General features: G+C 33.5%; 2 protein-coding genes across 13 annotated transcripts in view; one reads left to right on the forward strand and one right to left on the reverse strand.

Annotated features, from left to right (window-relative positions):
- The first annotated feature begins 194 nt into the window (after positions 1-194).
- LOC106074450 (tRNA N(3)-methylcytidine methyltransferase METTL6-like) lies at positions 195-9,977 on the forward strand. 7 transcript variants are annotated; one of them, XM_056005250.1, is made up of 7 exons: positions 195-322; positions 3,386-3,968; positions 4,755-4,889; positions 5,085-5,255; positions 7,797-7,938; positions 8,468-8,564; positions 9,775-9,977. In XM_056005250.1, the coding sequence occupies exons 2-7, from the start codon at positions 3,723-3,725 to the stop codon at positions 9,866-9,868; spliced, it is 885 nt and encodes a 294-aa protein (XP_055861225.1). In that variant the 5' UTR covers positions 195-322; positions 3,386-3,722; the 3' UTR covers positions 9,869-9,977. The 7 variants fall into 7 exon arrangements, with proteins under 7 accessions (XP_055861225.1, XP_055861216.1, XP_055861260.1 ...); XM_056005241.1 differs by lacking the exon at positions 195-322 and adding an exon at positions 385-507; XM_056005271.1 differs by lacking the exon at positions 195-322 and adding an exon at positions 547-626.
- Positions 9,978-10,363: 386 nt separating this feature from the next.
- LOC106074452 (uncharacterized) overlaps positions 10,364-27,029 on the reverse strand; it is a 42,026-nt gene continuing 25,360 nt past the window's right edge. For 5 of the 6 annotated variants that reach the window (XM_056005325.1, XM_056005318.1, XM_056005311.1 and 2 more), the window contains exons 3-4: positions 13,793-14,098; positions 10,364-12,929 (exon numbers count right to left, since the gene is read on the reverse strand). In XM_056005325.1, coding sequence (XP_055861300.1) covers positions 12,678-12,929; positions 13,793-14,098 — 558 coding nt within the window. In that variant the 3' untranslated portion in view covers positions 10,364-12,677. Of the gene's footprint in view, positions 12,930-13,792; positions 14,099-18,903; positions 19,009-27,029 lie in introns of all 6 variants that reach the window. The other variant, XM_056005331.1, reaches the window with a different exon arrangement.

Below are 27,029 nucleotides of genomic sequence, written 5' to 3' on the forward strand. Positions count from 1 at the left end.
AGATCTAATAAATATATCAGTATAAGGAGTTAGATTGTATAGATTTAGACTAAAATTCGAGATCTAGATTAGTCAACTCACTATACTTATACAATACAGATCTAGATCTAATCAATCTAATCGGAGTATGTAGATTAGTAAACAAGATGAGTTTTAATAAGGAATATTTTGTTATCTTTACTTTCTCCTGCTAAGCTTATAAAAGTTAACGTCATTAGGTTTCAATTTCAAAAGCTCTATTAAGATTTTTTTACTATCAAAGTAGAGTCTAGATCTAGACAACCTAGATTAGATCTAGTTAGCTAAAAACTATTAGAGCTGTGTTAGTAATAAAATCTATTCTAATTTGGACATTTAGATATCTAGATCTATTTTAATTCACTCCACACTTCAGCTTAATCTATCTTCCATATCTAGATCTAGGTCACAGACCTACATATTCTAGTCCAGATTTTAACAATTTCAAAAGAAAAACTAAAGCAGGTTTTGTAATCGATAAAAGCATGGGTAAATCACAGTGACTAGATCTATATATATGAGTATAGCATAGCCAGTGTCGGCGGCAGTGTATGATAATAATAATAACAATAATCTTTTATTGTCCGTTCGGAAATTTGTCTTACAATGTGTGCATTACAACAAACAAAAAAACAGTACAATTTAGAACTATAACAAATCAGAGCCAAAAACTAAAATTTCGAAGTTTTTATATAATAATAATAGAGACTAGAGCCACAAAGTTGTAAATATAATACATATATATAGATCTAGTAGTTTATTTATTTCGGACATTACATGAATTCGGACATTCGCTGTTTTCGTGGTCATTAAATTAATTATTTTAATATTTATTATAAAACTAGCGCGCTGTATAATGTGCTTGTCCATTTTCCAATGATTCTGACCCAATTTCCTTCCATTTATCATTTAGCTGTCTTTTTATGTAAGAAAAACGAATTTCAAATTTGCTAGTCAGGTTGTTGTTTTTTCCTATGTTACCCGGATGACTTTACCTCTTCCTAGGGTTAAGACTATATTTTTTGATTAGCTAAGTCTATACTAATGAGCCCGGCAATATTTATTCTGTTTTTGGAGCTGATTTATTTGATTTATAAGCCAAGTTGTCTGATTCCATACAAATAAAAAATTAATAGGGTGTCCAAATTAAATTACGATTTTCTTACCAAAATTTATTTCGGACAGCCAGTTTTGGGCATCAATAAAAAAATGATCTTATATTATATTTGTTCATTTGTTGTGTTTTTTTAAATAGAGAATAAATGTGCAAATGTTTGGAGTGAGCTTGGTACATTGAATGAAGTTAAATGCTTAGATCTAGACCTACTAGATAGATCTAGATTTATATAGAGAAAATATAGAGGATTCAGTTAGGCAAGAATGGCTATCCTAACATGTACAATACTACAAAAGATCATCTGACATCTGTATTAGAAATTTATTAAATTAATAAACAAAAAACACAAACATTCAACACACATCTAATCATGCAAACTATTCAAACATAAAATAAGTCTAAAAGTTGGTATAGAAGTCACTATCCCAGTGACCTAATTTTGGTAGAATAAGTGTGTTCATATTTTTACTTTGTGTGTTCGTATTTATGCATAATTCCTAAACATCTTGATGATTTAATGTGAGGGCCTATGCCTGCATGGGGATCTTAAAATTTAGTTATGTTAATATAGAATTAAAATCTGAGTTTATTGAGGCCTAAATATAGAGACTGTCCGAAATAAATAATGGTGTTAGGAATCAAATAATGTGGGTCAAATTTGTCCGAATTAAATGAAAAAACACGGCCTCTTTGACCTTAAATATAATAACAAATATGGGTTAGGGGTACAAATATAAGTAGTCATCCTTATTCTCCTTAAACTAAAGAAGATTTTGATGTATACTTCATTTTCTTTTCTATGTCGAACCATCGTCAAATAATGCGCTGTCAAAGTCAAACTTTCAAATTTGGGCCTATAGGTGTCAGAATAGCATAAACTACTCTATAGCATATATAAATATAAATGCTCTCATTACATAATTATTTTTTATTTCGGTAATAATAAAAGAAGTTTTCAATGTACTTACTTCTCTATTACAAATTTTTTAAATTAATTTTTTTTACTCTTTTGTTTTTAAAAGGAAACAAACAAACAATGGTAAATTACGAACGAATGACTCCTTCAAATGATTTTAGAAAATTTGAATACATTTGGCTCATTTGGTAACTTGTTTTTAGTTTCAAACACAAATCTTAATTTTCATTTATTAGTTGGCTTCATACTTTGCGTTAAAGCGAATTGAAACCTACATAGAAATATCCACTGACTGCGTCATTCCAGAACTTCCGACGGATTGACAACAGTGACAACACGTGCAATGAGGGAGGGATGTGGTGAAAAGTTAGTACAAGTGGCTGAGAGATCAAATTGACAACTAATCTTCGTTAAAAGATTCAGAACTATTTAAAAAAATGTTTCGATAAAATAAATTATATTTGAGTATGGAATTAAAGAGTCGCAGCTTCACATCCAAAGAGAGGCATGTGACTCGCGATCCGCAGGTTGCCGACCCCGCCCTAACCTATAACTATAGTTTATTAATTATATTTAATTTATATTAAATGAAAGGTCAAAGAGGTCATGTGATTTCATTTAATTTTAATTCAAACAAATTTTGTCACACATTTAAATATTATCCTCCCCTTTTTTAAAAACTACTGTTAGTAATATAGTCTATATTCCTAATTGTTTCTTCATTATACATTGCTATCAGGTTTTACAGTCCGTACTTAAATATAGTTCTGTGTATCAGCTCTACAGTTCTATCATTTCTATTTTTTTTATGCTTATTTTCTGTCTCTCTCTCTCTCTTCGTTATTAAAAAAATCAACTTGGCTATTCCCCCTTTGAAATAATTCTTTTAATCTTAATAAAATTTTTTAAAAATCTGGCCAGTGGTTGCCAGAGCTGGACAGGGACATAAATATGACACCTAAAGGTGGGAATTACCCCTATTTTTTTTTCAGGGCAACTTAATTATATGTCTTAATTATGATTATGTAATTATTACATAAGATTATTTACTTAAAAGGTTAAAATAAAATTTGAAATTATTATTTTCATTTCATGTTCCTGACAAGTTTTCTGATACTAAAGGAGAAAATGGAACAATAATAATTTAATTTACCAGTATATGCCAACAGTCAACAATTAAAAAAAAAAATAGGAAAAGCTTCTGATTATGAATTTGAGGTTCTAATGTTGTATTTATTTAGTGAGTTAAGTAGTGTGGGATACCTTTTTTATACAAGAATTTTGGGGACAAAAATGAAATACAATTTTATCATTCTGTTTATCACTTATTTCAGATAACTGGCACTGCAGACCTCCACTCTATTTTCCCACTAAAAAAGTCAGTTCTAATGTTTTTCAAGACTGTAATTAATAGACTGTAATTATCACTTAAGATTTTTTTCTTAGACAGTTGAGATTAAATTTGAAATTATTTTTCTTTCATGTTCTGCCTTAGCTTATTTTTTATTAAACTAAATAGCAACAATAAATAATTGTAAAAAATACATCTTTATTACAAATGGATATAAACAAAACAAATCAGTTACATAATTTCTCTATAACTTGCCAATCATTACCAAGTTTAGCTTCACATTAAAAAATAATAGTCTATAAATATTATCCTAATCTATAATGGATCCTGAAACTGTAAAAGATGGGTCAGGCCAAATAATTTGCAATAGAACTAGAGAACTCTCACTGGAAGAACAATCCAGACTTTTATCTGACACAAATTGTGTTTCTGAATTCAAACAAAACAAACTGGAGCTAGAAGCACAGAAAAACTGGGACCTTTTTTATAAAAGAAATACCACAAAATTTTTTAAAGATCGTCATTGGACTAAAAGAGAATTTGAAGAGTTGGCATCTAGTTCAACTGTAAGTATTTTATTTTTGCATAGACTATTAAATTTAATTTTGCACAAGATTTCAGTAGTTAATGAAGATATGTATGATATATAGGTTGAATAGCTGTTTAGTCCACCTTAAGAATTACAACCAGTACAGTCAGTTCTTGGTGTTCAGATCCTGGATGAAAAAAGTTATCTTTTCCAATAGTGTAGTTGTTATTAATGAAAATAGAAATGAATGAAAACTAAAATTGAATTATAATTCAATTAAAAAAAAACTTTGTTTTGTTGAATTTAATTTTTTTTATTCCATTTATTCTATTTAAACCTACATATTTCTATTTCAAATATATTAATTATATAGTTTCAGTTTTTTTTTGGCTTACTTTTCTAATGTTAATTGCTGTTCTTTTTTAAATAAAAAAAAAAATATTCTTCATACCGGTATTTTTTTTGTTTTTGTTTTTTTTACTGTTAACAAAAGCATTTTCATTTCCATTAACAATGACTACACTACTTCCCAGAACTACTCAGTATTAACGTGTTGGACTATATATATTTAAATTTGCTTTTACAAGAACACACCCACCAAAAAGGCACATCTGATAGAGATTAGTACTTAAATCTTTGATGGCCTTATCACTATCCAACTGATGCAAAAATCATTGAGAAAATGTTTTTCACCAGACATTGTGAGTACTGAAAAGTGAATTTTCACATATCTCGGCTTCCTTAAAATCTCTTAAATTATTGCAAACATTCATTTTTACTAATAATCTAAATTCTCGATTTAATTCTTATATTCAAACTTTAGGACACTGGAAAGACACTGGTACTTTTTGAAGTTGGATGTGGTGTTGGCAATTTCATTTTTCCACTACTGGAAGATGGTTCTAATCTCTTCGTTTTTGCCTGTGATTTTTCGCAAAGAGCTGTAGATTTTGTTAAGGTATACAACTACTGTATATATATTGCATTGTGTGTACTTAATTTTTGTATAATTCATCTTGAATTTCTAGAAGTTTATAATAATTAAACACTTTTCCTTTATCATTATCATGGTACTACATTTTTAGCTTTAAGAAATAGTTTTATAAATAAAAGAAAAAAAAACAAAACATTATTATTTGACTATTTCTACTAGAGCCACTCAAGCTTTGACTCAAATCATTGTACAGTTTTCCAAGCAGACATAACAAAAGATGACTCCACAGCCACAGTCCCAATGGAGACAGTGGATATTGCAACAATGATATTTGTTTTGTCTGCCATTCATCCTGATAAAATGATTAAGAGCATTATAAATGTAGCGAAGGTATGATTATGTTTACTCCGAGGGTTTTCTCAGAAGGTTTAAGCTATAAAATTTAATTTGCTTGCATTATATTCAATTCTTATAGTTGTCGTTATAATTTGTTTATCACAGCTAACAAACATTAAGTTTAAGCTTATAAATTATATCAAGCTAGAAGAATACGGAAGAGTGCAATATTTTACTTCTCTATTCAATCAAATAAAACGCTGAAAATAGTCTGGAATTTCCAAAATCAATTTCAGACTTGAAAAAGTCATTAAAAATTGGTACTAGACAGGTCATGATGATTTTCTTTTCTTGTAAAGTCTAGAATTTGCTGTTGACATATATTGATATTTTTATATTCAATCCCAAGAATTGGCCACCATTAATTCTCGCTTGTAGTTATTTCCTTTGTCATGCGTAAGTTTGATGAATTTATTGGCATCATGTTGGCCAATTTTAGAAAAAATTAACCAAAGCAGGTTACATGGTCTTCTAGCTTTTAAAATATAAATTGAAATAAACTTTTTATGCCAACAGACAAGGAACTTTTCAAACAATATTTGGGCAATGCAAATACTTAAAAAAAAATGTAGAATGAAATGTAAACTCTTAAGATGACAAAAATGAAAATGAGTTTTTTTTAACTTAACTCTTTCACTCCAAATAACGATATCATCGTTGATTTGATCTCATTAATTTAAATAAACGTTTTGTTTTAGAAATTTTAATTTGTGTTCTATAAAAAGAGCAAGCATTCTCCTGTAATTCTATACCAAACGTAACGTCTTCTGATTACAAACAAAAGTGTCATCGAAGTTTAAAAATTGCAGGGTAGAATGTACAAATGTGAAAAATGAGTAATTTTGTCAGAACGTAGAAAAATAATTACGGAGATAAAGAGTTAATGCAAATCATCATGTCAGTCTCACTGTAATAATAAGTAATAATATGTAGATCTAGTAGAGTTATATTTTTTGTTGACTACTTGTGTTGTTTTAAAAAGGCTTAATAAAAAAAATCAACTAGATCTAATCAGAGTTTGAAACTATAAAATCAGACTATTAAATTTGCACACAAAAATAAAATAATGATAACAAAATAAAATATTCCATATTTTTAGCATTTTACAATACATGGTACATATCTTTTTAGTTTTGTACAACGTATAAATCATACCAAAGGCTGGTCAGATAGAATGCTGTTTTAATAAATTATTAATGTAAATGCTTGTAAATTCATGGAAAATAATTTCAGGAAGGGTATGTTAATATTGTTACGAATCTCACTATCCAGGCTCTCTGCAAACTGCACCATACACCACCAAAGTAACGAAACACTTTAATAGTTGAATAAATAACAGCCAATACTGTACAATTGGCAACACGTACACTGTACAAATATCTCTCCGATAACACTGTACCGCCGTATCAACTCTTGCACTGGCCTCTCCGTCTCGTTCCGGGCTTGCACTGGGTTCAACTGTTCAGGACTGACTTCACACACTAGGCTCGTTGTGTCGGACTCGATCGCAGACCAAGATCAAGATGCCAGTCATCTCAACTGTACTTGACAGTACTCTGCACTGAACCGTCATAATGCTCCGTAAAGAACCACACCGTTGAACTGTGCTGTAGTTGACCATGTTCTGAGCCCCTGTCGTGAACCTTCTGTCGCGAACCTCGTCTTGACTGCGACACCTCTGCTCTTTATATAGGGTCCCTTCTGGCATTCTAGAACCGGACGGAACATCACTCGATGTTTCTAGCTTCGTCACATGACTATATCCCTCGTGATGCTCCTGAGCTCTGTTCACGATGCCAATCCTTCCCGAACCATCATGTTGACACTCGTCTTGGCTGACCGTCGTAACTCGTCACGGTTGACCGCTTGTCTAGCGCTGGCCTGGGGCGATTTGCGTCGGCTGACTACACTCACACCACTATCCCCCTCTGTGCCACCACCAGGTTTATAACAATATTATTCAGTGATGTGCGATAAATTGCTTGGCTGCAACAGTAAGATACTGGCAGATATATTTAAAAATCTGATAAAGTAATATAGAAAACTAGTTTGACTACTGTATAGGAAACATTTTGCTCTTTTGTCACGCACTTCATACACAGAATTGGTTACTTTCAGATAGATGAAAATAAACTGTGCTGATCACTGTATCCTATACCAGTTTATGTAATAACATGTTGTATTTCATAATTATGATTACTCTATCACACTTTGTTGTTAGCTAGTTCATAGATCTATTGTAAATGTACTTATAAATATTTCTAAAAAGTAAAATAATTAAATTCATACAATACTCTATTTGATTAAAAAAAACTTTCAGTAATAAAAATATCTATTGCAAGGCTTGTGCCTTATACCTTAGTTAGTTTTGTCTAGAAGAAAATGAGGAACTAGTGACGTTTAAACTGTTATATTATTAGGATTTTTAAAAAATATTATGAACATTTACAGCTAATACCTAAACTGTAAATCTAAAAATTTTTTTGTTAATCTAAGTTATACTTATAGATTAATAATGCTTCTTTGACTTTTCAGGCTTTAAAACCAGGTGGCCATATTTTAATAAGAGACTATGGTCTATATGATCATGCCATGTTGAGGTTTTCCAAAGGGCACAAGTTGTCAGATTGTTTTTATGTCAGGCAAGATGGAACCAGAGCATACTATTTTTCCTTAGGTTTGTATTTGTTAAAATGTCAGGATTAATCAATGCTTGACTAAATTCTTCTCATCTGTCATTCCTAATTTCTAGGCAGGGTGCAATGTACAGCACATAGAAATGGCTGGAGTTTTTTATTTTCTCTTTTTTTAACATACAAATCCGAGTTTCACATTAAAAATCTTGAAATGATTTGATTAATGCTTTCTGGTCATGTGGTATGTGCTCTGGATTGTTATCTTGATCATCCAGGGTTCGAACTCTGGGCTAAGATGTAAAAATGTTTCATTCTGAAGGGACGTCTGAAATGTTAAGCAAACATATTCTGGGTTATTTCTGAACTACCGCTATGCTTATTTCATGCATGATTAGGTACAGCATCTAAACTCAGCACAGTTTGGAAAGGAGAATTGTTTGACTGTGTTTTAGCATTTGTTTAAGAAAATCAATAGATACAATAGTCCAGTTTATTGGACTTGCAAGTGATATTTATTTATTCAAACAGCTTGTTTCATCTGGTTTAAAATTATTTTATTATTTTGTATAGCACATCTTTCCTGCTATGCGTGCTCAGTATGCTATGGCTTAATGTGGGCATGTGAGAGGAGAAGGTATCTTGAAGAATGTTTCCACCCTGCTTTAAGGTGCTTAGTAAACAGAACTTAGCTTAAGTAGAAGTTTGAACTTTGTTATAGGATTCTTTCTATGTAATTCCTTATATTAAGAGGATCATGCAATTTTAATAAATACAATTTTATAGGCTCATCCCCCTTGTGTATTATACATTCTCTATTCAGTTTAATAAAATCTGCTATTTAACGAAAAAATTAATTGGAAGTTCTGAGACTTTTATTAGAGCTGTATACTGGCAATGTCAATAGAGCACTTCATTAGTGTTGTCATGGGTTGTGAATACAAAAGTAAACAGATAACTTGACAATTAAATAAAACATTCCTTTTCCTCTCTTTGTCAACAGGTCTTGTCCTTCATTTTGTATACAAATACTTCTATCTGCAGCTGTCTCAGACTACTGAGCTACCATGCTCAAATGTAGCTATTAAGATTTGTCTGCCTAATCCTATTGTCACTTTAAAAAATATTTGTTTTGTTCTTACTGAGTTGCCCTTTCTCTGACAGTCAGACTTTGATGTGTAGGTACACCTGAGTCTGATAGTAATGGTCTTAGCAAACACTTAAGATGTTCCTCCAGCGGGAGGGGGTGAAATAGACCATTGAACTAGCTAGCTTTAAATCAAGAGGGTGAAATAGACCATTGAACTAGCTAGCTTTAAATCAAGGGGGTGAAATAGACCATTGAACTAGCTAGCTTTAAATCAAGGGGGTGAAATAGACCATTGAACTAGCTAGCTTTAAATCAAGGGGGTGAAATAGACCATTGAACTAGCTAGCTTTAAATCAATGGGGTGAAATAGACCATTGAACTAGCTAGCTTTAAATCAAGGGGGTGAAATAGACCATTGAACTAGCTAGCTTTAAATCAAGGGGGTGAAATAGACCATTGAACTAGCTAGCTTTAAATCAAGGGGGTGAAATAGACCATTGAACTAGCTAGCTTTAAATCAAGGGGGTGAAATAGACCATTGAACTAGCTAGCTTTAAATCAATGGGGTGAAATAGACCATTGAACTAGCTAGCTTTAAATCAAGGGGGTGAAATAGACCATTGAACTAGCTAGCTTTAAATCAAGGGGGTGAAATAGACCATTGAACTAGCTAGCTTTATATCAAGTTTGTCGTCAAGTTTAGTTAATTTTAAATTTAATCAAATGTCTTTTTCCTTGCAAATGTTAAAACTTTTCTCCCACTGTACTTTTTATGCAACTGATTATACAGAACAGTTGAGAAGTGTCATGGAACAAGCTGGACTTCAGACAGTCAACACAACCTACATTCAAAGATCTACAGTGAATATAAAAGAAGGCATTGATGTGCCAAGGATATTTGTTCAAGGCAAATTTCTTAAACCTTTCCCCACTCAAAGTACATCTGGACTCAGCTGACAGTAAAAATAAATGAAATAAAAAGTTACATCTCAAGTGGTTATTGTTTCATTAGACATTTAGTTTCAACTAATACCCAGTAGTTGTGAACTTAATTTCATTTTTTTTTTTTTTACATAGAAATGGTTTTTATTTCTTATATAGGAAAAGCCATTGGCTATTAAAGTAAAGATTTGAAACCTCTGGGCCACATCTAATGGATACCTGAAAACCTTTGCTTAGTTGAAGAACATTAGAATGATTGGTGGTTGGTCATGGTATTAGTCATTTCATCAACATCCTGTTACCTTAGTAGTTGATTGTCTTTTTTATTTCATAGTCATTTTGTGACAGTAGTTTTGGAACTGACTTTTTACTTTTTTTTTTTTTTAAAGTTTTTAATATGAAAGAAACAAAATACATTTAAGAATCAAATACAAAAATAACTGCTCAATAAGTTTAATAACTTTGTTAACATTAGAAGTACTCACAAGAAACAAAAATAACAAACTATTAAAGTAATTTAGAAAAAAACAAGTTTACTAAACACTAAAAATGTTTTAAAATTAATACCGGTATTAAAAAAAAACAGCCTAGTGGCATAAATGTTTATATATACATACACAACTATAATATGTTGTATTTGTTATGTTTATATTATAATACTGTTGATATAATACTACTGTCCAATAAACTAAGAAGTTTAAATCAAATACATATAATAGAATCCCACAGGATATGTAACAGTAACAAACAAATTTTTTTTTTGAGAAGCAAGAAATATTTGTAATGCTTCAAAATAAATGACATTTTAACATTTGGCCTTTAATTATCCAAATAATCCTAATTACTGCGTTTCTATAAAAGTACAACTATTAAAAATAATTACTTCATTTAAATAGTTTGGAATGAATAACTCGCGTTGTGCATTTAGTAAAATAGAAATGTTGATATGTTTTTAAAGGTTCTTTTATTCCACACTACGATCAAAGATCTCTCCTATTATACAATTGTAAATGTGTGCAAATAAACAGGTCAAAACATTTTCTTACTACTTTGTCTCGTGTTGTGAGTCATGCCCTTCCAACGGAACTCATCAATTCAATGGATTTCTAGTGCAAATTTTTAAAATCACCACCTAACATTGTTAGATCATCTTATTCATATCACATGAAAGCATTCAAAAACATAATAATACTGCCAAATATTTCAGAATTAATTGTTAAAACAACTTATAGTAAAACATCTTTCATATAGTTATGTAGAGATTAATCTCTTTTTTTTTTTCTGTACATATATCAAGTAATGTTAATAATATAATACTGGATAATGATGATACATGTCAAGATACTAACACATATCCAGTAAAACACAAAAATCCAAGCATACAGAGAGTCATTAATGAAAGTGGGAAAAACTCCACACATACACTGACATATCTTCTGTATAGTTTAAATTGTTTAAGCATCATAAACTTAGACAGAATTTACTAGAATCATCAAGTATTCACGCAGAATGTGCCAGTATCTTAAGCTATTCTCAGAAAAAAGTGTTGGCATCAACTATTCACACGAGTCATGTCAGCATGAATTATTCACACTGAATAAATCAATATCTTCAAACATATGTTCTCAGCTATACAAATGGACGGAGCTGATAAGACCTAGATATTATAACTTCATTCATAATGACCATATCACAATGTACATAAGCTCAACTTTTATACAGTTTTATATACACAGCAAAATGTTACAAGATTTTTAGATAAAAATATTACACAACCTTTTTTAAAATGAAATATTGTGTTTAATGAAAAAAAATTCTGTATGATTCTTAAGTAACACAATGGTTACATAAAACAGTTCATTCCATTTCAAAATAAAACTTGCTTTATTGTGGGTACCGTATCTAAAGACTTGTGCACAATGTAAACTTAGTAAGGTCTTTGATTATTGTTTTTGTAAATACCCCAGAAAACCAAAAAGCTTTTTTTAGTAACTAGTGGTTTAGAAATAAAGCGATTCAGAATTTAGTTGATGAGATATTTATCGACACCAAAAGCTACACTATCTCAAATATTATTTTTAACTAACAAAGAAATTAACTTTTCTATTTTCTATTTTTTCTATTGGGGGAAAAAAAACTATTTTTTAACATTTATTTACTAAAACATGATATACATATAAAGAAAATGAACAATACTTACAGGTACAGAATCCAATTTAACCATTTTGTTAAAGTTTATAATCTAATATGTAAATATACAAATGTTCTATGACCAATTAGGCAGCAAGGCTGTGCTGGTATTGATGGTAATATATGGAGACTAACCAGGAGGGCAGCCTCAGATGATTACATCCACCCACCTTGAAGCAGGTCTGGACGTAATAACTTTTTTTTTTGATCTGAAGGAACGTCCAATACCAATAAGTTCATCTGTATCATTTGTGTCAATATTGATAACACTATGGAATGAAATAGACGAATATTTTCTCACTATGAGCAATATGTGTTACAATAACTCTATATGAAGCATCTATTCATTTTTTTTTACAGCAAACTACCTGTTCATCTGTTTACTTTAAATAATACCACGGCGTTTTTCACATTTATAAAAACATGCTTATAAATGTTTATGGTTACCCAAGTAAACGCCAAACATGGACAACTAGAAGAGCAAACTTTAATCTGCTTGGGCTGTATATCTCGTACAGATATGTCCACAACTTCGGCAGTGTATACTAAACTGAAAGTGTATCATCTGTGTTCCGGGTCGTATTCAGCGTCCATATCGCACACGACCATCAGGTTGGAACTCTCCGTGTTGTGGCCCGTGCCGCCACTGCTGGAGCGAGAGCTGGAGCCGCTTCTGGGTTGATCGAAATTTTTGGCGGCCCAGTTGTTATCGTCTTGTGGGTTTATGCTTATCTCCTCCACGGCATTTGTACTCTTCCCTCTTCTCAGCTTCCTCTTAAAAAAACTGACTATTTTTGGTCTGGTTTTGGGTGCCTGAAAGATGAAAAAAAATTAAATGTAGCCTACTATAGGTTTTAAAAATGTAAGGGGAAAATTGTGATCAATTTAAAATAAGGAATTTTTTCTTCGTATTTTAGTGTTTGCCGTGAATCACATCTTTTTTTTTTTTTTGAGAGTAGGAATAAATATCGAAACACGATAACGGAGATGAATAAAGTCAAGAGTACATCGCTGGTACCGATACAAGTAAGATAGATCGATGTATTGACAACCAAAACAGTAGTTAGTCTTAGACAGGAAATCCGTTTTAGGTTAGAGAGTAGGCCTACTATAGTGAAATAGAAACTCTATTAGGTAGGGACCTAGTACATAGACAAGGAGGGCCTATATTTCCCTTTAGATCAAATAAACATTGATTGTTGAAGAAGAACTCGTTTTGTGACTTCTTTGATGTTACGTCATCAAGTAGCTGGACAAGTTCCGCACGCTTTGAAGTTTCTATAGATGCTCTCAATAAACTCAGTGAGTGGTCCAAAAACTGGGGCATGACATCAACAAACAAAAAAAAACACTCACAAACGACAACATCTAACTTTTCATTGTTCACCTGCTCACCAAAAATAAAGTTTGCTATTATAGTTTTTACGCCATGTGTATCGCGGCTCGATCGAGTAGCGAAAAAAAAATGGCTGCAAATTATTATCAGGGGAAACCAGAGGGATCAGTGAATATTGGGTTATTTAGGCTATTATAGAATGTCTTCTGATCCAGAAAAAAATGTTTGTAACGATTAAGTCCTCTGTGTTCATTATTAAATAGATCTAGTCTTTATTTAGAGGATTTTTTGTTAAGAAGCTAATCAATTATTGAAAGATCTATGTTTCTACAAATCTTACCTCCGGTAAAGAAGACTCTTTCCTTTTCGTTTTCTTATCCATGGCTGAGTCTGACGATGCCGAAAGTGTTCTCGTGGACTTAGAGCTATTGCTATTACTTAGATCACTTGTGCTTGTGAACAAGTCCAAAGTATTCGACTTGCCCGAGTCACTAGTGTTATTCGTAGTCTCACTCGTCAAAATGGTTTGATCGGTTGAGGCTGGCTCAGCCTGTGCCTCAGATGTGCTTCTTAATCCGCTGTCCTCGGCATCCAGGGACTGAACCTCCAGGAGGTTGTGCTTAATCCCTGCACCCACAGCGTCGTCCTGACGACAATGACATAATAAGATAGTTAATGTGGCAACAAGTTTGTTTAAGAAAAGCCATTTTAAAGTCGAAGTAGGGGTGTGCTTTTTTGTGGTACATAGGCCTATATCTTTGTGTGTGTGTGTACAACATATTGTGGGAAAGAAATGACTTGAAAGTGAAGTTTCATGCAACCAAAATGTCATGATAGTGACATGTTATGGAAATAAAAGTCTAGTGAGTTAAATATGAGCGGTAAATGTCATGATAGCGAAATGTTATGGAAATAAAAGTCTAGTGAGTTAGGCCTAAATATGAGCTGTAAATGTCATGATAGTGACATGTTATGGAAATAAAAGTTTAGTGAGTTAAATATCTTGAGTGTTAAATGTCATGTGAGTGAAATGTCATGGGAAACAAAAATTCTTAGAAATAATGTTCATAACATCGCAATGTCATTGAAGTAAAATGCCATGGATATGAAATGACACGTATGCCTACGCCTAAGCCGTCTATGTGATATGCCATGGATGTAAAATAACAAATAAAATATCATGGGTGTGAACTATATATGTCATATTAGTGAAAAGTCATGGAAGTGAAATGTCATGGACCTAAATGTCAGTCTTACTGTAAAATAATACTGAAGCAAACTACAAATAGAAACTATTTCACTAGAGTCTCCCGACTAATTAATTCTCACGTTTAATTAACGCAACTTATAATAAGAACAACATAATTTTCTTAGCAAACTTTTATTTAAATTTAATGAATTGCACGAAAATTAAAGAGATATTTTAAAAAGACGCATAAATAAACAATCGAATATTGAAAGACACTATTTTCTTTTTTCATTGACTCGACTGACGCCCAGATTATACAGGAAACTTAATTTCATATTACATTTAAAACTTCCAGGACACCAATTGTATTTTCTCAATTGTACCGTCCCTAAAAGTCTAGATATCGACTTTGTCTTAAAAACATGTACAAAAACAACAGCAGAAGACATTACAACGTTAACTCAGGCAATCACGGCACTACATTAACAGTATTTAGATAGATGCCTTGGCGGCTTTACGGTGGACGTCTGACGTCATAGCTAGCAGGCGAGGGAATATTTTGCAACCTTTGATAAACAACACATCACACGATTAGCAAGAGTCGAGTAATATTTATACAGCGCGGGTCCCCACTTCTCCTCCCCCCCCCCCTAACATAACATGGAGAGTTACAGTTGTCTTATTGTCTCAGTTGTCTTTTGTATTGAGACCGACTAGCCGGCGAATTCTATCCAAAACAATCTTATTTTACAATCTTATTTTCATTTTTAAGGACATGTGGATTGTAACGAAAGTCATACAGACTAAGGGGGAATGCCACACCAGAAAACTCATAAAGATCATCTAGGACTTGAAGGATAAACAAAAAAAAAAAAAAAACATACAAAATATTTATTAAAAAGAAACAAAGCTTATATTAACTGTAGTTTGGATCAGTCATGTCATTAAATGTGTAATAGATCTAGACCAGTGATTCCCAAAGTGGTCTATATAGACCCCCAGGGGTCTACGAAGACTTCCAAGGGGTCTACGAAAGTTAAAATGGGAATTGGGGGTCTATGAGATGTGCTCGGGGGTCTACGATAAAGAATCGCAATTCAGTATGTCGTGACTTTAATTTTGACAATTGGAATTTTTTCATCCACACATTTATGATTTGTACCTTAGGAAATCCTTAAAATTTGTATCCTGCTGATTAAATGAAATATTGTTTAATTTAATTTGATAACTATATTTAAATAGTGTAGTTTTGTCTAGTTATAAATTTAACCAAAAGAAATGTAGACTGTACAGCATTAAGTATTTGAAATTGAGCTTCATTACTTCCTTGTCAAACAAGCGAATGTTAATGTGCCATTTTTTATGATGCTATGAAACCATTTAAACTGGAGGATCATTTGAGATGATGCTACCCTAATAAAAAGATAAAAGTTTGCAAAACTTTCAAACACTCAAAGATAAAGTTCAGAATACACCCACAAAATCTCTCTTTGATCTGATATTAAGAAGATGATGATTATAGTAAAATACTGAAAACCTCACACGATATTGATTTTTACCAGCCGTTGAAGAAATTGTAAAAAAAACAAAACAACTCTTACACTAACTTATATCATTAAAAGAATTTCATGTTTGGGTTTTGTGGCCGGTATCTTGTTTTGGGACTCTTGATGAAGAATGCAATTTTGAAGACATGGTTGGCATTCTCTGGTGAGACTCAAAAAGGGTTAATTACAATGGTCCCAATTTTAAGATTCCGGAACATATATTTTCTCATTACAATGTGTACGGTTCTGATGTGAACAGTTATACTTATAGGTGGTCCTATTGGATAGTTTATAATAGGTTTCATCTTTCTTGTATATCGAATAAGAGCTTGTCCATTTCTCGTTTTTACAATTCACTATTAGTTTCTTCATTTCTTCCGGATAGAGTGCTATGTTCAAGTGTGTATTTGTTTTCTCACATTTGGCAAGTCAGTCAGCCTTCTATTTCCTTCTATTTCAACATAGGAGAATAGTGATCTTGCTGTTTTTGCGCTTTACAAGGTCACATAATAGGTTTTGTACAAAATCTTTTGGATGCTCCTTTACATTATGTGGATAATTACATCCAATCCCAAATCTCCAAACGGGAGAAGCGAGCAGGCAAGTTGACCACCGAACGTCAGTCCAGGCATCATGAGTTGTTTTATTTAGGAAGCATCAGAGTTTGTCAAGCTTTGAAGGACTAGTTTTTATATTAGTCACGAAATAAATTTAACTGTTTGGTGAACTTGGCTGATTCGCTAGCATTGTAGCTGTTAGATCCAGTGCTCACATTTCTTCTCTGTGGTTGTCATATAGCTCATTAGTTACATTGGGCCATTCAATGAGTATTCCAGCTCCTCCGTTTGGGGTGGCTTTCTGAGAACCATCCATGCAAACTCTGACCCATTGGTTGTTAGGTTGATGGATTTGTAGAAGAGTTCACTAAATTCTTGAGCTCTGTTGGAATATTTCTTTCTTCTTATGTAAGTCTTTGCAAACGACATATTTCTGCAAACTACATATTTCTCTATACAGCTGGCTGAATCAACCTTGTCTGGTGATGATTTTTTTATTCCAATTATTGTGGCTCAAGAAATCCACGAAAAACTGCTCTTTGTGGAAACTTTTACCGTGATACTTAAGGCACATAAATCTTTAATGACTGTCGTTAGGATTTATCGACGGTCGAGGGTTCAAACCCTGCCCGCTCCCATCCCCCGTCGTCTGCGGGAGGTTTGGACTAGGAAGTAAACTATCTTCAACTCTGAAGGAACATGCGAAACATGTAAAACATTTTACAAACAAATCCGTATATAAAGAATTATCTCCGTAGCAACGGATGGTGAGCTTGCAAATTTAAAAACAAATGTTTCCAATGTGTTTAGTGATTGTATGCTGTACGTGTTAAAAAATAGATTCAACTTAAAATGTAGTTTTAAATTACTTTTTCACTCCTCGAGTCACTGGTTAGATATTATTTTAAACAAAATGTGTAATTTGAAATTGATAAATTTTCAAAAATTCAATATAACTTAAGCAGGGGGTCTACGGAAAACCAGAAAACATGGCAAGGGGTCTACGAGACAAAAAAGTTTGGGAACCACTGATCTAGACTCTTGGCCAACAATAATAAAAATGTGCGATTAGAAATATCTTTAATAACATTGTTGTTTTTGTTTAAAGCTTTCTCAATGCTCAATGATTCTATCACTTGCCTAGACCAGATGGGAAAGTGGGAGGGTGGAAGAAAGAAGCCGGGCTATGTGGGTGGATTTTATGTAATTGGTACAATTTCTTTCCATTGTTCGAGATAGCAAGCAAAATAATTAATTACAAATAGTTACCTTTTTTTAAATTGATTATTGATCATTGAAATAATTGAGTAAAATTTCAGCTTGATCTGAAATTGGGTGTCGGAGAAATAACGTGTAAAAACTTTTTACCAGATAGACAGACTGAAAGACAGACAGACAGTGAATTGATATAAGCTTTGTAAAAAGAGAAAGGTTGGTAATATATTTTGAAAAGCACATCGTCTACAAAGACATACATTAAACATTGGGGATTTTCATACATGGCAGAAAATCTATAAATAGCAAGTTTTTTTGTGTATCCGGTGTACAAATGAAAGTGTTGCTAAGCTATATGTTTTTTTACAAATTTACATGATAATTTTTGAGCCCATTTCAGCACTGCAGAATCAAATTTTTGAAGCGCTACTGTTTGTGACTTTTATTTAGTTGGCAATTTTTATTTTCAATTTAGCGTCCTTGGTCTTGTTTAACTTATCCTGAAAATATCTAATAATCTAATAAATAAAAACGATTTCCTGCTGCAGGGATAAACTACTGACTCGAGAGCAAACAACTATTCGACAGATAGTCCTTCTGTGTTAATTTTTTGTCTTTTCGTTTGTTTGTAAATGATGAAGGCCTAGTGTACCAAACGTCCCGTGTTTGTACTACAGTTCAGCAGAGTTTCCTGTATGTATTTCTATCGTATTTTTTATATACGTTACGCATAGAAATCAATAACACGAAACTATTTAACTAACTTAAAACACAAATAATGGGCACAAATTTATTATTGTTTTTTTTTCAACTAATATGAATGGTTTTTCCTTTAGTTTCTCTTTCTTTTTACTAGTGTAAATTCAAAACTCTCTAGTTAAAATCTAAGCGAACGTCTCGCTCAAAATCAATGTCTCCAAATACAAATCAAACCAATACTTACTCTAGCATTCAAAACTCCAGCCATTCAATGACAAAGCAGTCTATAGTTCTGCGTTATCATTATAGCCTCCAGACGGCCTAACAAAAACAGTTCTCCTGGGACACACTGATTGAATAGAATACACTCGACATTCAAGTCCTTATTAAAGTTTAGTGAACTTGTGTTAAAAATAGAAACATTGAATTACGAACCCTACTTGATATCCTGAGTCAGAGGCAGAAAGACATTCATTAAAAATACTAAGAAAACAGCTTCTTCCCCTCTTTAGAAGGAACAAGGGCAATAAAATATCGTCAGCAAGAAGCAATAATTTTTTTTAACTAAATATTTATTTCAATTTCTTTTTAAATTTTCCCATTGAGAGTTTTAATTTCTTTTAATATTTTCCTGTTTAGATATGGATGGGACTTTCTTCTTGAATGTAACTAAAATTTAGTAGTAAAAGTCATAAAAATAAACATTTAAGAAACGCTAACGTATGGAGTCACATATATAATATAAAACAAGATTACAAAGACAGTTTGTGTGGAAACTCAGAATCAGCCCCCGAAGTGGACAACCCAGGAAGGCTTCAATATTTTCAGAAAGAACATCCAAATGAAATTATATCAAAGACAAATGAGAGATAAGAATGGAGAAAGAAGGTTGACAGATCTTGTGTAGTGCCCCAACGGTACAGCAGATCAAAGGATAGGTGCAAGTGAATGCAAAGTTAGATGTGAACCTGAACTAGTTCCCCTTTTAGACCTTGTGGTCTATAGGACAGATTATGTAAAGTTCATCTGTTTTTGTGGCCTACGGTTAACGAGGGTGTCATGTAGCTAGCACAACGACCAACCGCCTTTACTTTTCCCCAACTAATATCAGGTACCCATTGGAGCTGGGTGGACTCAGAGGCGCCCAAGGATTCCGAAGTTGAAAATCCCAGGATTCGAACCCGGGGCCCCCGGTTCAGAAGCCAAGCGCTTTATAGCTCAGCTACCGCGCCTCTCCTGGCCTAACTGAAGTCTTATAATTGATGTTATTGTTTTAAAAAGGCTCAATCTCTTATTTTTTTTTTTTTTGGTCAAGAAATTACAATTCATTTAATATCTACTAATTTGTAGTCATTTAAAAAAAAAATAAAATAAAACATGAGTGGTCAAGAAATTACAATTCATTTAATATCTACTAATGTGTAGTCATTTAGAAAAAAAATAAAACATGAGTGGTCAAGAAATTACAATTCATTTAATATCTACTAATTTGTAGTCATTTTCAAAAAAATATAAATAAAACATGAGTGGTCAAGAAATTAGGCCTACAATTCATTTAATATCTACTAATTTGTAGTCATTTTCAAAAAATTAAAAATAAAACATGAGTGGTCAACAATTTACAATTCATTTAATTTCTACTAATTTGTAGTCATTTTCAAAAAAATAAAAATAAAACATGAGTGGTCAATAAATTACAATTCATTTAATATCCACTAGTTTGACAACGCTGTCAATTGTAGTCAAACTGAATTTAAGTTATCTTATCTTGTAGACATTTTCCAAAAAAATTAAACGAAACAAAGGGAACTCTGTAGTGTAATTGTATCCAATTAATTTATGTTTCCTTTTAAGCACTTGGCATTGTCATTGTCACTTTATGGTTAAAGGGGACATAATGTATTGATCTTGGTGGTAGTACGAAGAGGAAAAAGTGACTGATTTCATCCTAAGCCTCCATTCTGTCTCGTCAAATAGTATTTTAGACATATAATAATATTTAATTTTACACAACAGAACAACATCTTTTCTATAAAGTAATACAGAGAAAAAGGACTTCCTTGATAAGTGGCCTCAGTATTTTTGCTTTAACAGTAACAATCTTCTACATAAATGAGTTCATTAACAAAGCTGCACAGCAACATTAACAATCTTTCCGGAAATTGACTTTGTAGCAATGCTATGTTCCCAGGTAGCCTAGTAGCAAGTAATTAGGCAAGGCAAGCTAATATAGGTTTTATACAGCTGCCTTGTATATTTAAAAAGACTGATCAGGGAACAGGTTAATCCCTCTCACGACAATTTTTAAAGGTCTCCTTGAGATGTAAGAGGGCTACTCTAGCATCATCAAGGTGGCCCTTGGGTCTGTTAGAATCGTTCTGGGATAGTTAACCAAGCAAAGGTGCTGCTGTATCACAATTGTTCAGGGTTCTGTTAGGGTCATGTGTAAATTATTTCAGGATAGGGGTGTCGATTAAGGATTCTTTTTTCTCTCATTACGAGGGGTTTAAAAAAAAAAAAAATAATAATAATAAAATTGATAAATAAATAAAAAATAGTTAATTTGTCTTAAACTATTACATTATTCATAAAAGATTCTTGACTTTTAATTGTCTGCCCTTGTCTATACTCTTTAGGATTATTGGTTTTGGTTATTTTTGTTTCTAGTCTCTTCGCGGCTCCATTCAGTTGCGTCTTGTTTTCTTGTTCCTTTGTTTCCCAGTATGTCTAGGATGAGGCTGCCGCTAAGATATAGACATTGTCATAGTGTTCTTGTTACGTTTCCACGGGCTTGCCGTGTTCTGTGAGTGTTGTACAGACACACTTGATGTTGACTTGTGACATGCTCTCCGATCATGTGATCAAAGAGGACGTAACCGCGAGGGAGAAATAATTCTTCAAAAGTGTTGACTTCCCTTTAAAAGACAGTTCTTGAGTAGTTTTCCATAGATAAATAAAGTTCAGTTTGATTCCTATCCCGCATCTCTCAGCACAAACTCTCTTTAACCCAGGTACACACACTCGCATAACCACTTAAACTAACTGACATAATACCAATAGAGTAACTTTACAGAATGATTACAGTATTTAGATTTTTATCTCGGAGGTCTGACAATTTAATCAAGGACAATAAATTATACAATAATTACAATTTCTATCTAACCAGTATAGTTATCAATTCTATGTTCAATTATTTTTCTAAATATTAACTCTAGATTATAAGGATTTAAAGATACATTGTTATTAACAACTTTAATTCTACTGTGCCACACAAGACTTCTGTATTCACTCACTATTATTAGATTAAATTTATGAATCATCTTACTTTTGATTTTAGGCAATTTATTTAAAACAATAGCTAGGTTAAGATTAACATTGGTGTTACAGTTTGCCTCTAGTAGGACTTTCATAGTGCATCTAACATTATCAAATATTTTACATTTTAAAAACATATGGCTTTCATTGTTACCATTATCTGTGTGACAGAAAACACATGTGTGTACATTTCTTTTCTTACTTCCTACAGGGGTCATCCCGAAGATTAGTCTGTATGTTATTTCTCTGGCTTTGGGTGTAATGTGTTTGCTGTGTAGGTTTATAAAAGTGTCTCTGAAATCCATTACACCTAACTCTCTACTCCATTTGATCCTATTGAATAATCTTTCTTGTAACTGTTTCTTAAGTGTTGTATATGTGTCTTTTAATTTACTGTGTATTAGATGTTCATTGCCGGGGAGTATTCTTGATATGGATCTGTAAAATGGATGTGTGTTTGTACCAAAGTGGTGTGGGGTGTCATTTTTTATTGGAATTATTTTATTTAACCTTAAGCCGTAGTAGTATATTGTTAATGGAAAATTGTTTGGGTTATTGGCTACTTGTCCTATGTATTTTAATCTAAGTGCTTGTATTTTGGTTCTGATGTCCTGTAAGTTTATCCCCCCATCCTCTTTGTTTTGTATAAGTGTTGTGTGTTTAATGTTCCTGATAGTGCTTTTAAATATAAAATTCCTAATGATTGTGTTTATGCTTGGTATAAAAGTTGGTGGAGGTTCTGTGATGTTTGCTAAATAAACTATCTTCGGGATGACCAGGTTGTTTACTAGTATTGCTCTACCAAATATAGTAGTTGCTGTACAATGAAATCTTTTAAGTGTGTTTTTGGTTTTGTTTAAAATATTTTCCCACTGCTGTGTGTGGTAATATGTTGGGTTGCTTGTCCACGTGATGCCGCATATTTTAATTGCCTTCTCTATTTTAAGGTTAAAGGGGATGTTTAAGGGGATTTCCCACCTGCCCAATCCCATAATACAAGATTTATTTATGTTGATTTTTGACCCGCTTGCCCTCCCAAATTGAATAAACTTATCTATGATTGCGGCTATGTCTTTTTCTGAGGAGGGAAAAAGGGTGGTGTCATCAGCGTATGCTTTAACTTTAACTACGGGCGTGGGGCCTGGGATTTTTATCCCCGTGATTCCACTATCTAGCCTGATGGTTTCTAAAAGGGGTTCTAGGCAAAGGGTGTATAAAAAGGGAGAAAGGGGACACCCTTGTCTAACAGATCTTTTAATAGGGATACTGCCACTAAGGGTTTGGTTTATTATGAGTTTGCTTGTGGCATCAGTGTAAACTAGCTTTATGTATTTCTTCATTCTTCCATCTGTCTTCGTCTTGTCTAGTATTTTGAAAAGGTAATCATGGTCTATTCTGTCAAAGGCTTTGTCCTGGTCAATAGAAAAGAGGGCTGCTTTCAAGTCTTTGTCTTTACAGTAATATATAATGTCTCTTAAAAAATTGTTAAGTTCGTCGATGTTTTTGTCTGGGTTGCTACAGTATTGGTCCTGTCCTATTAAGTGTGGTATGAGGGGTTTTAGTCTTAAAAAAATCATTTTCGTCAGGAGTTTGTAGTCGGTGTTTAGAAGTGAGATCGGTCGAAAGTCGCTAGGTGAGGTGTTGTTTTCTTGTTTTTTTGGTAGAAGTGTGATGTATGCTAAGTTGAAATCTCTAGGTAACTGTTCTGTCATTAACATGTCGCTGTATAGATTTAATAGTAGGGGTCCTATTTGGGGAAAAAAGGCTTTGTAAAATTCAAACGTCAGACCGTCTGGGCCAGGGGATTTGTTGTTTTGTGCTGTATCTAAAGCAGCCCTCAGTTCGTCTAGCGTAAAGGGAGCGTCTGTCTCTATCTGTTCTGTCATTGGTATTTCTTTGCAGTTCTGTAAAAATACTTTTTGTGCGTTGTCGTCCGTCTGTTCCTTGTCATACAAATTAGTAAAGTGTTTCGTAAATGTGTCTGTTATTTTGTCCAGGTCGTGTATAGTTTCTCCTTTACTATCAACAATGTTGTCAATAGTTCTGTCAATTTGAATGTTTTGTTCTGCTGATAAAAAAAGTTTGTTAGGCCCTTCGGTTATTTTTTTACTTTTGCACCTCAATTCCGCTCCTTTGTATTGATAGTTAAATAGTTCTTCTAGTTGTGTTAGTATATGTGTTTTGGCTGCTTCGTCTTCTTCGTGTGTTAGTAAATTTTTAAGTCTTTCCTCTTCTTTTTTCCTTTTTGAGTTAACTAGTGTGGCCAGTATTAGGCTTAGCTGCTTAATGGAGCTTTTAATTAGCGTCCATATTTGTGTGACTTTGAAATGGGGTGTGTTTGAGTCATGTATTATATTTTTGAGGAGGTTTGCGATTGTTTTTAAATAGAGCAGGTCATTTAGGAGGTCGTTGTTAAGTTTCTAGATCGGTGTTTTTTGTTTTTTCTTTTTTAGTTTTGGGTTCAGCAGTTCCACTAAGACTCCTTTGTGGTCTGTATATTGTAACGTCTCTACGAGATGTGTTACACTTTTTGTTTCGCACGCCCTTGGCACATACACTCTATCTATCCGTGTTTCTATTTGGTGTGCCTTGTCCCTGAACGTGGTGACCCGGCCCGTGACCTCTACTTCTCTATAGGCATCTACTAACCGGAAAGCCTTGATGACTCCCCCCAAATAGTCATGCGTTTTAATTGTTACATGAGGAGTAGGACCCTCTGTGTTTGTGTTTTGCTTGTCTAATTGGGAATCAATGTAATTTAAATCACCCCTACTATCAAATTTTCTCCTGCGTACTGAGTGTGTAGAATGTCACTTAGCATTCCAAAAAACTCGTGTTTCTCTTTTTTTTTTGAGCGGGTGCATAAATGTTGACTAACGTGTATGTGTGTTTTTGTGAGCTTGTCCTAATTATTACTATCCTCCCGCTATTGTCTTGGTATGAGTGTGTGGTTGAAAACCTATTGGATGTTTGTAAAATGGCTGTCCCTCGTGGCTTTCTACCTAAACTAAAATAACCCTCCCGGAGGCCCATAAGAGAGACTGCTTTTTTGGCCTTGTACTCTAACTGTGTGTTGGTCTCTTGCAGAAAGATAAAATCTGGCTTGTATTTCCTTGTGAGGTGTGCTATGTAGGTATGTTTATTGTTAAGCCCTCTGATGTTGAGTGTCAAAATTTTGATGTCTGCCAAGAGTGTGTGAGATTGGTTTGCGTGTTTGTTATTCTATTGTGTGTGTGTGCGTTTTATCTTTAAGAGTTGCTTTGTTGTTTATGTGTTTGCATGTGTGTTAGGGTCCTCGCCCTCATCTATGACTAGCACTGACGGGGAGTCTGGAAAGTTCAGCTCGAGCTTGAACTGTTCTTCCTCTCTTTTCTCCTCCTCTACCCGGGGATCCTCGTTTAGATCCTCTGATGAGGAAGAGAGAGAGAGGGTCCTCTTTCTTGTTATTTTGGTTGGGGTGGTGGGTGCTGAACTTGCCCCTCCGGATGTTTTAATTTTTTTACTTTGCTTAGATTTGTTTTCAGGGCTGTTAGGTGGGGGGTGACCACTTGGAGTAGCTCCCATAGCTTCTATTTGTTTTTTTCCCCTCCTTTGCTGCTTTCAACCATTGTGAAGCCATCTTTTTTTAGCTGTTGATCAATCTCGGATTGATTTTTCTCTCCCTCCCCTTTAAGGGCCATTTTCCCTCCTACCTCCTTTGCACCTTCTGTGGGGTTTTGGTCCCGTCTGGGGTTCGCCCTATTTGGACACTGGTTTGACCAGTGCTGATCCTGTCCGCAATGCCAGCACTGTTGTCTACGTTTGCGGAGTTTGATCCAAGCCGCCCACTTATCTGAGTTGCCTAGCTTGATTGGCTCTATCTTGGAGCCTTCTTCTGCAAAGGCTCCAAAGATTTCTCCTATCTTTGATTTGTTTATGGTTGGTGCTACCCAGTGAAGGGTAACCCTGATTTTTTCGTCTTCTATGGTAAAGACATCTACCTTGAAGTCCCTATCATTCCCGAATGATTTCCCTAGTATACGGGTTCTCACTCGGGCGGATGTTGGGACCAGGAACCAGACAAAGGGGTTCTCGAAGCGATAGAGAGAACTCACTTCGTCCGGTGTTAGTTTCAGGCACTCTATTAGGCTCGCCATAGTGGCCTTAACAGCCCCTTGGCCTGACAGCTTTAGAAGCAAGGTACCTGGGGCGTGGACAAGTCCGTCATCCAGGTCCTTTTTTTCAATAAAAAATGTCTTAACTGACATTTTTACAAGGGTTTATCACAAGTACAGAGACAGAAAAGAGACGATAACTACACTACAAACTACAGAGTACTTTACTACACAACCCTCGCGCCGTCCACTCTAAACAGTAACACAAAAAACCCCACAGAAACACAAGTAATCCACAGAAATAAATCCTCAAGTGTTAGCTACTTAATCAATCTCTTATTCGAATGCTCATAAAAAAAAAAAAAAAAAAAAATGCAATAAAGAAAAAAATGCACGAAAATGAAGTTTACAAGATTACTATTCGTTTTAATTTAGGTCTAACTTATAATGCATACTAATTAGCTTTTTCTCTTAAAAAAACTGCTTGCATAACTTATTTTAAAAATTAGATTTTTCGCTTTCAGAAAAAAAAAGTAGCAGTTGCATCAGAACTTTGAATGGTCTAAAATATTGTGATGTCGGATTTTCAATATCTTTTCTAGTTTACGAGATCTAAACGGGACGGACGGACAGACGGACAGACATTTCGCACAAAACTAATAGCGTCTTTTCCCCTTTCGGGGGCCGCTAATAAATTTCAAATAAAATGTTCTTATAATTTGATAATAGTGTAAATACAAACTTGAAGGTAAACTAGAGATGGGAATCGAACCCAACTTTTAAAGTTCGGGTTCGGTTCGGTTCGGTCAGATTTAAGTTCGAGTTCGGTTCGGTTCGATGACGAGTATAGTTCGGGTTCGGTTCGGTTCGGTCAGGTCTAATATAATCTTTTTTTTATAGTCTTTTTTTAATATATTGATATGTAAATGTTAATATTTTTAAAGCGTTTTAAAAATTTCTT

This window comes from Biomphalaria glabrata, chromosome 1, assembly GCF_947242115.1.
Source record: "Biomphalaria glabrata chromosome 1, xgBioGlab47.1, whole genome shotgun sequence".
Lineage (NCBI taxonomy): Eukaryota > Metazoa > Mollusca > Gastropoda > Planorbidae > Biomphalaria > Biomphalaria glabrata.